This window comes from Pseudorca crassidens, chromosome 1 (assembly GCF_039906515.1).
Source record: "Pseudorca crassidens isolate mPseCra1 chromosome 1, mPseCra1.hap1, whole genome shotgun sequence".
Lineage (NCBI taxonomy): Eukaryota > Metazoa > Chordata > Mammalia > Artiodactyla > Delphinidae > Pseudorca > Pseudorca crassidens.
In genome coordinates this window covers 43550453-43564492 of record NC_090296.1, presented here as the reverse complement: position 1 = coordinate 43564492, position 14040 = coordinate 43550453, and the positions used below count along the sequence as shown (strand labels likewise).

General features: G+C 41.4%; 1 protein-coding gene across 3 annotated transcripts in view; it reads right to left on the bottom strand.

The window, feature by feature from the left end:
* ARMH4 (armadillo like helical domain containing 4) overlaps positions 1–14040 on the bottom strand; it is a 136669-nt gene that overhangs the window by 82047 nt on the left and 40582 nt on the right. For 2 of the 3 annotated variants that reach the window (XM_067734660.1, XM_067734663.1), the window contains exon 5: positions 6811–7026. The exons of the other annotated variant lie outside the window; for it this stretch is intronic. In XM_067734660.1, the coding sequence (XP_067590761.1) occupies positions 6811–7026 (216 nt within the window). The remainder of the gene's footprint in view (positions 1–6810; positions 7027–14040) is intronic. 3 annotated transcript variants of the gene reach the window in all.

Below are 14040 nucleotides of genomic sequence, written 5' to 3'. Positions count from 1 at the left end.
TCCCCACTGTGTAATCGCTCAGCCACTGGCCTCACATCTATAGAACCATTCTCTGCTCCATGGCAATTTATCTCTTTACAGGTCAACCTCTCACTCTTTCCACAACATACAGCACATACTTAGCTCTATGAATGTCTGGTGAAAAACTAGAAACATGAATGCTCTTCATTCTTCTGCTTTCCACAAACAGCTCTATACTGTTAATTGAATACTTACCATGTTTTTTAAAGACCTCCAGAGAAAAATATTCCACTTCCTAAATCAGGAACCCCTCCCAATGTTAGATGCAGGCTTTTGAATAAAACGTAAAGACAGCTATAGTAATTCTGCCTTAACTAATTGATGGCTTTTGGAAGCCTTATCTATTCAGAACATCAACCAAACCATAAAGTGGCCAAAAAATGGTCTCTTCTTGGAACAATACCACCACCCTCGGGCCCTCATCCAGAACTCATGAATTCAGAACATATTTAAGATAAATATATTAGTTTAACAAGATTAGTCACAGGATTCTTGGAAGATAAAAGAAACATGGATAAGAACCAGCCACAAGAGAAGTAAACAGAAAAACACAGAAATCATAGACAGGTATAGTGATTGACACACGCCCCCATCCATTCCACCAGTCATGTGATCACATTCCCCTTGCCAATGATTGTTTAGAAATGAGCATGTGACCTAATCCCAGCCGATCAGTGGTGAGAATTCTACTGGGGGATTCTTGGAAAGTCTTCCTCTCTCCTGAGGAAGAAACACAGTAAAAAGACAGTCCTCTTCTTTGTCTGAACAATGTCTTGTCTAGGTGTGACATCTGAAACTCCTTCAGCCACTGCAACTGTACGGAGGCCAGGCTGGGGCCAAAGTGAACATCCCAAGGAGGACAGTGCAGCAAGGTGGAAAAACATGAGTCACTGATGACAGCTGAGCTACTGAGTCAACTGACCCAGGAGCTCCATCTCTGGACTTCTTGTTTTCAGAGAAAATATATTTCTTTACTCTTTAAGTCAACTTAAGGTTTCTGCTACGTATAGCTAAAGGCATCCTAGCAGATACAGAATGCACAGAGGAAAGAATCACCAGACATTAATTACATTGCAAATGTTTAAACATTAAAATGGATATGTTGGGCTTCCCTGGTGGCGCAGTGGTTGAGAGTCCACCTGCCGATGTAGGGGACACGGGTTCATGCCCTGGTCGGGGACGATCCCACATGCCGCGGAGCAGCTGGGCCCGTGAGCCATGGCCGCTGAGCCTGCACGTCCAGAGCTTGTGCTCCACAACAGGAGAGGCCACAACAGTGAGAGTCCCGCATACCGCAAAAGGAAAAAAAAAAGATATGTTGACTCAACTTTGCCCATATTGATTTTATACTTTTAAAAGAATAATCGTGTGATTTATTATAGTGAAAGGATAAGAAGTGGTGTGGGGGGTCACAGTACCTGCTCTCTGTACAGGTTCTCACCAGTAAATCTGAAAATAAACTTGTTAAAAAAAAAAGAAAATAAACTTGTTAGATCAGAAAAGAAATTGATTCTGCATATGTAAATAAAGAGCTTCCTATATGCTACTAGCACTTTACCAATCAATGCACCTCAGTCATAACATGGAACTTTCACTCCTGATTCTCTGTCCCCTGTGGTTCAGTCCACAATCACACCTCCCAACAGCAAGATCAAGAAATTGGGCTCTCTCTCTCCAGAGCTTTACAGGCAATGTGTATGTGACAATACAGAAAACAGAAGTGCACAGAATTAAGCCATGGATCTACTGCTTTGCCTCAGAAAGTCATCTAAGTTTTCTGCTCTTGTTACTTCACAGAAAATGAAACGATAATCTATTCAAAGAGTATGTATTATTTTTAGCCAATCCCAACTACCCACTTCAATCTGTTCATTTTTAAAGGTTTCTATGGGTTTTAGCATTTGCTTTGGAACACCATTCATATTGTAAAATAGGATGTGATAGTCTATAAATAAAAATAACCCACTTAAAAATAGGAATGAATAAGATGACCAATTAAAGTATAATTATATTAAACTGGATTACTTTTTAAAGGTCTCAATCTTTGCATTTTTAGTGATTCATTAAGAAAAAACTATAGTTAAGTTTACAACACTCACACTCAGACTACAGCTGCCACGCAAGCTCTACTTCTAAAAGGAAGCTGCTCATGAAATACTTATTGAAATCTGTATTAGTTTCCTATTTTTGCTGTAACAAATTACCACAAACTTAGGGGCTCAAAACAACACAAATTTATTACCTTACAGTCCTGGAGGTTAAAAGTCTAAAATGGGTCTTGAGGGACTAAAAATCAAGGTGTCAGCTGGGTTGTGTTCCTTCTAGAGGCTCAAGGGGAGAATCCATCTGCTTGCCTTTTCCAGCTTTGGAAGCTGCCAGAATTCCTTGCTCATGGCCACATCACTCTGACCTCTGCTTCTGTCATCACATCTCCTTTTCTGACTCTGACTTGATACTTCTCGCTTATAAGGACACTCGTGATCACACTGGGCCTTTGCAGAAAATCCAGGGTAACCTCTCCCTCCCAAGATCCTTAACCTAATCATATCAGCAAGAGCCGTTATTCTTGGTACCACAAAATCCATCACAAATAGGGGAGGTTTCCCTCTATTGCACGTGACCTGAGAACATTTAGGAAACTGTATCAATGAACATTGATCCAGAAGTTGTCACTTATTTTGAGTTACTAGGAAATACTCCTGTCCCTCCAAGAAAAAGTTGGTGAGCTAATAAAATCCTAGACCCAGACACTACTACTCCAACCCAGTCTTCCCACAGTGGAAAAAAAGGAAGGGCTTGAAAGATTTGTTCCTTATTTTGGTTCCCACGAAAACTACAATGCTAAAAACATGTTGGCAAACTGAAGATATCAGGAAAAGAAGTGAAAGTAAAAGGTAGGAGACAACCAGGAAAATGGTAAATTTTATTAAAAGGAAAAATCTGATATGAAATAAAAATTCAGGACTTGGGGAAATCACTTTAAAAAGCATAGCAAATCACTAAATTGGTATCACTAATTTAAGAAACCTTAGCCATGCATGGAGGCTGGAATCAGGAGGCAGGACAGGGGGACAGTAGGGCTATTTGTCCTGTGCCTCATACCCTACACACCTTAAAATGTAACTGCTATTAGCCAAAAACTGGGGAAAACCCAAATGGTCATCAACAGGTGCCTAGATAAACAAAATGTGGTATATCCATACTATTGAATACTACCCAGCTATAAAAAAGGAACAAGTTACTGATACAGACCACAACATGGTTGAATCTCAAAATCATTTTGCTAAGTGAGAGAAGCCAGGTACATAAAGGCATGTATTATATGATTCCGCTTATATAAAATTCTAGAAAATGTACCCTAATCTGTAGTAATATAAGTAGATCGGTAGTTACCAGGGATTGGGGACTGAGAGAGAGACAGACTGCAAAGGGCATGAGGGATCATTGGGGGGACAAAAGGGAAGTGATGGAAATACTCTGCATTTTCAGTGAGATGGAGGCCACATGAGTGTAGCCTCCATCTTGACAACTGTCAAGACTCGTCGAATTGCATACTCTGAGCGCAGTTTATCGTATATAATTTATACCTCAATAAAGTCAATTTTTTAAAAATTTGACTCTTCTTCAATGGTAAATTTGTGTTGAAAAAGGCTAGAGCCCAAATGATCATGTTACCCTTGAATTGTAACCACTACAGATTTTTCTAAGATTCATAGCCTCTCCAATTGCTTATAATTATCATAAATGGTAAGCCAACTTCCTAAGTGGGGAAAATTGGATTCCTGGACCACAATCCAGGAATAGATGCCATATGGCCTCCATAGAGTACCTCTGTACAAAAGCAACCCTCTCTCCAGTAAAGGGGTACAGTCCCTAAATATTCACCCAATCCATACTTAAAAGACTGTCCAACTGTCCATGATCCTTCCGTATTATAAATCCACTACCTGAGGAGTCACTTGATGTGTAGATTTTTGTCTCTGTGTTTAACCTCTATAATAAGTTACATTGGTATTTTGTATTTTATTTTATTGATTTCAACCAGCTCATGTAGAACAGGTGCATTTCAGACTAAATATTTATTCACATGTTCCCAGGCCAGTGTTTGTGTTTGTTTTATAATATTTTGATATATTTATAAGCTTTTAGCAGTTTCATTTGATACGTTTTTTTTTGTTTTTCGGGGTTTTTTTTGCGGTACACGGGCCTCTCACTGTTGTGGCCTCTCCCGTTGCGGAGCACAGGCTCCGGACGCGCAGGCTCAGCGGCCATGGCTCACGGGCCCAGCCGCTCCGCGGCACGTGGGATCTTCCCGGACCGGGGCATGAACCCGTGTCTCCTGCATCGGCAGGCGGACTCTCAACCACTGCGCCACCAGGGAAGCCCTCATTTGATATGTTTTTAAAGTAATTACTGCCCAATTACATGCCGGATTTGTTCAGGAAATAATTAAATACATAAATGCATAAATACAGCGTTGTATGCACATGTATGATACCTTCTGCCTGTCCAGTGGAAGTCCATCCTTTATCACTTCCTCTGCTTACCATAAGCCTATTCCACAGGAAATCCGAGGTACCTTTCAACTACAACCTTTATGCCAACCTAGAGGGTGATAATCCCAGAATAATTTCTCAGTCGCAGACTTCTTCCCTGAATTCAAGACTCAAAATCGAAGTCCATCCTGGACACCCCACAGGCTCCTCGTATTCAATGTGCCCGGAACTAGCTCATCATCTCCCCAATACGCCAAGTTCACGTCACTCTCTCTATTCTCTCTCTTCATCAGAGATATCACTCTCCACCTGTTCGCCCAGGCTAAAAACCTAGAAATCATCCTCAACTCTCTTTCTATTTTTCTTCATCCCCCCAAATCAGTTAGTACCCGTGACGAAAAGCTCTCAGGTTGGCTCCTTTTTCTTCATCCCACTTCCTCTGCCTTAGTTCACGCCTTCGTTTCTCACATGGACATTTCACTGGTCTCATAAGCGGCCTTTCTCTCTCCCCAGTCTCACGCTCCTCCCCTGTTCCTCCACTGCACTATCACTAGAATGGTTTTCATAAAGGACAAGGGAAAGCCTCTTGGCAGTCACCGCTCTTCGTGATGCATCCTTGTTTACCTTACCTTTCCAGCCTTGTCTGCTGCTGTATCTCCTAGAGCTTCTTTCTACCCACTTACAACGTTCTTTGCCAACCCATCTGTATTATGCCATGCTCTTTCATCCCTCCAATGCCTCTGTGTATGTTCTGTCTTTGACCTCTTTCTCCTGCAAGCTATCTCCTATTTATATATCCTTCAAGTGACAGCTCTGAACTCTCCAAGCTACTCTAAATGGCCCCCTTCTACATTTCTGCTCTGGCCTCCTATAACTCTACTTTTATTATAGAATTCATCCACCCTGCACTGAAGCCTTTACAAGTGGGCTCTGCTCTAATCAATAAAAGGCACTGCCTTGTTTTCCTCTGTGTTTCCAATGCCTTGCAAAGGAACATAGTAGGTGTTCCATTTTTTGGATAAATTAATTAACCAAATCTAAAGGACAGCTCGTGAAAGAATTCTATAACGTTAGAGAAGACAACATTAAAGATCCTTATGCATGTTTCCTTAGTTGTAGAGATTAGGGAAAGGATTCCCCCTTTGACTGCAAACCTTTAAAGGTTTACCAACTTCAGTCTGAGCTTTGAAAAAAGCGAGAGAGCTTGTTTTAAACTACACAATCGTGTGATAAACAGATGATGCGACTTTCCCACTCCATACTCATTTTAATGCACTTATCCTTCCTCATCACTAATCTGAAAGAGTTTTCATGGGAGGAGAGGAGAACAATATTTAAGAAATCATATGTAATAAGATTCTGAATTGGAAGTTTCAACCGAGGCACCAGGATACACTAGTATGATATTCCAGAGCGAAGTCGAAGACCAACATCCCAATTTTCAATGAAATACTCCAAACGCTGGTTATATGACCCTTAAATCTAACCTCTGCTGTACTTAAGGTATAAATGGGCCTTTTAAAAACTAAAAGAGTTTCAGGGAGGAGACTTCTTTGGAGAAGAGGTCACTTGCCCTCAAGTCAAGAGAGTGAGGCCTCAAAGAATCACCCAGAGCTTAATAGCCTCTCTCCAGAAAAAGATAAGAGGAGACAGACAGAGGAACGTCCCTGCTGACAGGAAGAGAGTGTCAGAGTTGGGGTCAGCCTGCATCCGCGGAGACGCTCACCGAACATCCAGGCCAGGCACAAGAGAGAGTAAGCTTGGAGCTGTCTGGACACTAACTGCTGAAACAAGATTGTATTTGATGATGAAATGCAACCACGAGAACAAGCAGAAAAGTCATGGGACGGCTGCAAGCTCACCCAGAAGTGAAGGAAGGATTTCCCCAGGGAGGAAATTCTAAAAGGACAGAGGATGACAAAATCCATCTGTTTTCCGACTCCAGTCCGTTCACGCTGCTTGTGCAGCTGACTGGTTACACACAATTCCTCCCATTTTGGAAGTCCTCCCAAAGCCGACAGCTGTCCTCCAGCTGGGAAGGAAAGATGGAATTCCTTCCAAAAATTAGGTAACTGTGCTCTTCGTGGGCAGATGGAGACTGTCTGGAGCCTGAGTATTGAAGAGCATAAATATAAACATAGTGAAGAAAGAACTGAGAACCTTTTCCCAGCTGAAACACCCATAAACAGAAGATCCATTTTGTTCCATAATCTATGCCAATGAAGGAAAGCTGTCACCTAAGAAAACTAAAATGAGGGGAGATGGGAGGGAAAGAAACACACATGACTCTTACCCAGGCCCTGACTCTGCTGTTCCCACTCGATGGTGTCCGGCACCTGGTAGGTGGCTCCCTCCAAAGAGACCACGTTTCCCTGCTCTAAGCCAGGCTCCTGAGACGTGATGCCAGGGAGAGTAAACCCAGGCAGCTCGGTGTCACCACCCAAGGTCTCATCCAGGGAGTCTGCATCTTTATCCTCCTCATCTTCTTCATCCTCATCTTCTTCTCCCTCTAGGCAAGAAGAAAGCAAAGGGAACATGAAGAAATACAGTGAGTGCATACAAATGCATCTTTTGAAATGACCCAAACACTACAAAACAATCATGACTGGCCTTTTCACACAAATTGTATAGCTAAAGTTGAGCAATACGGGCTTTGCGGGATTACATGCCCACCGTATTCTCACATTTTGAACTTTCAAAACCACAGCTGCGTCAGATGATTATCACGCATCATGTTTACTGGGAGTCAAAGTTCAGGTAATACGGATTTTTGTTAAAGCCATATTTATACTTACAAGGGTAGGAAATATCCTCTTCCTGTTTTCTGGAGATCATTAAAGATTTATCTGTTAGAAAGCACACTGAAACACTAACAGAATTTAAAAGGAGTGTTCCAATCTCTTTCTATCTCATAATACTAAACAAGAGAATTATTATGTTGGCACAGTTTTCTTTCTGTTCTTCTTCCACATTGGTGAGTAGAACTCACAACAGGGTTAAGTGAGAGGTCCATAAATCCACACCTGTATCTGTGCTCCTTACAGAGGAGTGACCCAAGAGACGGGAAACCATTACATCAACGTTCTCCATACAATTCTAAAGGGGACTGGGAAATGAAATATTGATCAAGGACAGTCAGAAAAGCAACACATGAAAAAAATCATTATCATTACCATCATCATAAGAGTTAAATTCACAGCGTGTCATCTGTGATGCTTCAAAAAGTGTTAGATTAGGAAACATAAGGCCCCCAATTTCATTTTATTTCATTAATTTTAATTTTCTAGGAATACTTTGAGCCCCCACCCACATCCTGAAGGCACCTCTGAAGCCCCGGACAAGGGCGCACAAAATCCACTGAAGGCCTTTTCCTTGGTCTCCCCGTTGGCTCTGAACACAGTGGTGACTGCAACAGGGAACGCTCTTTAGATGGTAAAGAGGAGAGGGAGGTGTAAAGCCACCCAAGAATTCTGAGACTTTCCTTTTCCTCTTCCAGACAATTTTCTCCACATATATCCCTTTTCATCTATCATTTACAGGTTTTCTTAACTTAAAAAAATATTACCTCTAATCTTTCTCATTCTTATATATCCTTTAATTTTGTGGGCCTTAATACCTGTCACTGTTCCAAAAATTCAACAAATATTTATCAAACACCTAGTTCCAGGCACTAGGGATAGAGCAATGATGTCTCTGCCTTGATGGAGCTGATATGTCCCTCAGGAGATGTACAGCAAACAAAGAGATATACAAATAGATATACAATACGTTACACTCTGATTAAAACCAGCAAGAAGATAGAAAATGCCCAGTACTACTATCATAGATGGAGAGATCAAGGAAAGTTCTTCTGATAAGGTAAAGTTTGAACAGAGATCGTAACAAAATAATGAATTCTCTTGTTTCATTTAGGTCATTAAACATTCCAAGCAGAGGAGAACAGGGGGAGCAGCAAGACCAAAACCTTGAGGCAGATGTCTGCTTGCTGTGTTCTAAGAATGGCAAAGAAGACTGGGCTGGGGGGCAGGAGGGACAGAGAGAATACAGGAAATGAGGGGGAAGGGGTAGGCAGGGGCCACATCTAACATATATTTATAAAGAATGACTCTGCTGTAGGGCAGAGTATAGGCTATATCAGAGCAAGAGACAAAGCAGGGAGACCCAATAGGAGGCTATTTCAAAACCCAGGGGAAAGGGAGAGCAGTGGTCAAATCTGGGATGTAATTTGAAGACAGAGCCTCGCTGATAATTACAATGTGCGATGTGGGAGGAAGACCCCACTTTACTGAAAATAGGAACGAAAGAATAAAAAGCAAAATCAAGAATTTTATTTGAGATATATTAATTGTGTGGTGGCTTGTGCCTATGACATACAAATGGAAATGTTGGAAGTCTAAGGAAGGTCAAAGCTAGAAATAAAAACCTAGGAATCATCGACCTATTAATTATATTTAAAGCCTTGGCACTGGCTGAGATCACCAAGAGAATGAGAGTGGATGAAAGCGAAGTGGTCCAGCCCAAGCCCTGGACAATCGAACATTTAGAGGTTGGCCAGCAGAGGGAGATCCAGCAAAGGAGACAGAAAAATGACCACAGGTGGCAGAAAAACTAAGATTGAAGGACTGAGTAGCAAACTGAGACTCTGGCTTTGACATTTGGGAAGTCATTAGTGACCCTGACAAAACTTGTTTCCTTGGAATGGTAGGGACAAAAGTCAGACTGAAGTGCTTCCAAAGAAATTAGGAAAATGGAAGTAGACACAGCAAATAGAGAAAACACGAGAAATTTTAAAAAGAGAACAGGGACATTAGGGGGTAGCTGGAAGGAGATATGGGGTCAAGGGTAGGTTCTTAAAATAGGAGCTACTAGAATTTGCTTGTAATTGATGAGTAAGATCTGGTAGAGAGGGGGAAATTGATGACGCAGGAGAGAGGGGAGAGCGGCTGGAGGAATGTCCCAAGAGATGAGGTATAATGGAGAGGTTACACACATGGACCCTGGAGCCACACCAACTTATTATGGCTGCGTGATTTGGGGAAAGTTACTGAATTTTGGTGTGCCTCAGCTCTCTCACTGTAAACCTGGTATGAGTCCTACCTCCCAGGGCTGTTGTAAGGATTACATTAGTTAATACATCAGGTACTTAGAACTAAGCCTGGCACGTAGTGGCCACCATATAAGGTTGGCTTCTTTGCTATTACAGAGAGGGGAGGGGGCCCAGTGCACGGCCTGCTCAACTACATCCTCCGCCGTAGCAGGCACAGGTGCCGGCGGGCGGGTAGATTTGGTGGTGGGAATACGTGAAAGTTATCATATTTCTTTTCTTAGTCAAATAAAAAACTGGAAAGGAGAAGAGAAATGGTGGTGGTGTGAAGCAACAGGAAAAAGTGTGGAATAGTCATCTTGAAGAGTCTGTGAGTGAATTCTTGGGGAAAATGAGGTAGGACTGCCAGGCCATCCTATGAGTTCACATAAGATATGATGTCATAAATTTAAAGTAAGGCGTGTTAAGATGATTGTGTGTTTTTCTTCAGCCACATTCAGCTGCTTGGGTGCAGGAATGGGTGGAGGGGTAGAGTAGGCAGAGACGTTTAATCAGAGTCAAGTTTTGCTAGGAGAGCTCAGTTGGGGAGGGGGGAGGAAGAAGCAGTTGATTGTGTCTGGGCATCTAATGTACAGCATGGTGACTATGATTAACAACACAGTATCATATACTTGAAAGTTATTAAGACAGGAGATCTTAAATGTTATCACCATACCAAAAAAAATGGTAATTATGTGAGGGGATGGAAGTGTTAACTAACCTTACTGTGGTAATCATTTTGCGATATATATATATATTGCAAAGTGCAATATATATATATATATATATATATATATATATAGCAAAATGATTACCATGTGTGTATGTATGTGTGTGTATCAAATCATCACCTTAAACTTACATATGTTATATGTCAATAAAATCTCCATAAAGCTGGATGGTGGATAGAGAAAAAGTAACAGGGTCAGATTATGGAGAAAACTATCAAGGATCATCAAGACTATTTGACAATTTTGCTGACCTTCCTCCTATAGACAGAAATTTGTCATAGGCTAAAAAGAACACTTTATTATTTTTAAAATGTTATAAATCACTTTTAGTTATGTTTCCTCTCCACAAACCTAAGAGGGTTGTACTAGATGGAATAATTGGGACAATGTGATACTGATCCCCTAAGAACCGCAAAGGCGAAGCCAGAGCTCCGAGCCATGGATTTCCAGCTCTCATCATTGAACCATTGTCCTCTGACCCAGCGGTCCCCAACCTTTTTGGCACCAGGGACCGCTTTCGTGGAAGACAATATTTCCACAGACCGCGGGGGTTGAGGGGAGATGGTTCAGGCAGTAATGCGAGTGATGAGGAGTGATGGGGAGCTATGGGGAGCGATGGGGAGCTATGGGGAGCGATGGGGAGCGATGGGAAGCAGTGGGGAGCTATGGGGAGTGATGGGGAGCTATGGGGAGCGATGGGGAGCTATGGGGAACGATGGGGAATGATGGGGAGTGATGGGGAGCTATGGGGAGCGATGGGGAGCGATGGGGAGCGGCAGATGAAGTTTGGCTGGCTCGCCCGCTGCTCACCTCCTGCTGTGCAGCCCAGTTCCTAACAGGCCTCGGACTGGTCCTGGTCCATGGCCCTGGAGTTGGGGACCCTTGCTCTGACCACCACCAACCACCAAGGACAACTTCTATTTGGTCCTCAATGTGTTCAGTTAGTTCCTCCTCTTTAAAATATAGAGCTAACTACGTGATCCAGCAATCCCACTGCTGAGTACATATCTAAAGGAAATGAAGTCATTGCCCTGAAGAAACATCTGCAGCCCCACATTCACAGCAGCATTATTCACAATAGCCAAGGTATGGAAACAACCTAAATGGCCATCAATGGATGAATGGATAAAGATGTGGTATATACTTATAAATATTTATATGTATTATGCATATTATATAATTTATATTATACCCATAAATAGGTGTAATATAAGTATATTATAACATAAATGGAATATTATTCAGCCTTTAAAAAAAAAAGAAATCCTGTCATTTGCAACATGGATGAACCTGGAGGGCATTATGCTAAGTGAAATAAATCAGACAGAGAAAGACAAATACTACATGGTATCACTTATATGTGGAATCAAAAAAAAAAAAAGAAAAGTCTAACTCATAGAAACAAAGAATAGAAAAGTGATTGCCAGGGTCTGCCGTTACAGGTGGAAATAGGGAGAAGTTGGCAAAAGGATACAAACTTTCAGTTATAAGATGAATAAAGTTTGAGGATCTAATGTATAACATGGTGACTACAGCTGAAAACACCATATTGTACAATTGAAATTTGCTATTAGAATAGAATTTAAATGTTCTCACCAAAAATAAAAAAGGTAAATATGTGAGATGATGAATGTGTTAATCTGATGGTGGAAATCCTTTCACAATGTATGTGTATATCAACCCACCAGCGTACACGTTAAATATCTTACAATTTAATTTGTCAATTATACCTCAGTAAAGCTGAGGGGAGGAATACAGAGCTATAAAAATAATGAAAGGGACCTCAAAAGTCATCTTCCTCCATCTTTTTGCATCCTGAGGAGAGGGCAGCATCTATGCAAGTCTATGCAAACAAAATGTTTGCTGCCTTCACAATGGGATTTGGAGGACCTTGCTCAGGTCAACGTGCCTCATGTCTCACAATCTCTCCCACACTCACCCCCCATGGTAAAGCCTTCCTTCTCCTCCCTGCCCTGAAATGCCCGACATGAGATGTCTAACTCCAAGTCAGACAATAAAACTGAGGAATACTCTCTCCAGAAACACATGATTGAGTAATATACAATTATTCAATTGTATATTGAGAAAGGGAAAGGAAGGACCCTGTCTGACGTGTGGGGTGAAAGAGGAAAGTCTTCTCCTTGTCCCAGCAACACTGATCTTCAACACAAAGAACTGTATAAGGTTTACTAGTTGTCACTTTTAATACCTGAGCAAGCCTGGGGAGACAGCTATAGAAAAAGGAAGTTTCAGAAACTGTGCAGAGAAAATAGGAGGGAGACAAGCCTTACAGGAGTGAGAGTTCTCCTTTAGTCTAGTTTTATCCCCTCATTATCTTTTTCTGCCAGGGAATTTTCTTATTTTTTAGGAGGCTACAACCATTTTGTAGCTGTTAAACATCTTTAGTAGAATGTCACCTGTACCCTGCTGCAATTTCCAGTAGAATGTTGACTACTATTACAGATCAGTAACAAAAACAGGTATGATAACCTTTCTAATATTAGCAAAATAAAGTATTTTACAGCAGTTTGGCCCAGAAAGGTGAAAAACTATTGGATAAAGGAAGGACAATCTTGTCCTCTGCTGTATCACCAGTGACTAACCCAGTGCCTGGCAGTCTGTAGCTCTCAGTATTTGTTGAATGAATGGATTGATGGAGGAATGAGCAGTCAGTGAGCTAGATCCAGGTTTTTAACAACTGGATCTAAGGAAACACACAATAGCATTTAATAAGCAATTAGTAACACATTCCTCTGAGTAATCTTGCGACAAGCACAAAGGCAACATATCAAATGGACAGGTACAAAACAACCCAGAGTTGTATGCATGCTTCTTCCACTAATAAAAACTAAAGAGAAAGTCATCTGTATTTAGCCAGTCTTTCCATAGTTGCATCTAAGAGAAATAATAATGTTATGAACACCTCTGAACATAAAGGACAATCACATGAAATAATCATTCAGCAAATAAAACTGTGCCAAAAACAGTAACAGGATCCCCGACTCAAAGAACTGAAACTAAACGAAGAACTCATTCAAATAACACTACCAGGTTATATGTTAAAGGCTATAAGGTAATGCTTTCTGAATTTTGTAATTTGGGGTTAAGATAAACCCAAATTTTATTTTCATTTATCTGAATCCCAAATAAGCATGCGGATCAACATAAAACACACACGCACCATTATTCCATACAAAGATAGCACAGAAAAAGAAAAAATGAACCTTTAAAAATGCTCTTGGTTTACCATTTATAACAGATACACCTCATATATCAACATCTGGCGACAGTGATCAGAGACTGAAGTTATATTTGTCCTGAGAATCCCTAAAGAACACTGCAACCCAGGAAGGGAAGGTTCAGAGAGTTCAGCCTAAGAAGTTTCTTCTAGTCATGTCCCCTGGAATGGAAAGTGCATCCTCGTAACTGATGCTTCTTCTTCCCAGGTTGACTGGACACCGATTACTTCATAAAACCAAACAATAACGCTGACGCTAACAGCAATCAAAGGAGCAGTCATGATGGTTTCTGAGTAACCACCTCCCGTGAGAGGCAAAATCCTCCCACCACTTCGCACTGCTCTCGCTCCCAAACACCTGACACGGATTACATAAAATCCCCTGGTCACTCGTGCTGAACCAGCATCTGCTCAAGGCATCCCACTGAATTCAGGATGCACAGTCAGGCAATGACTAAAGCTACTTGCTGT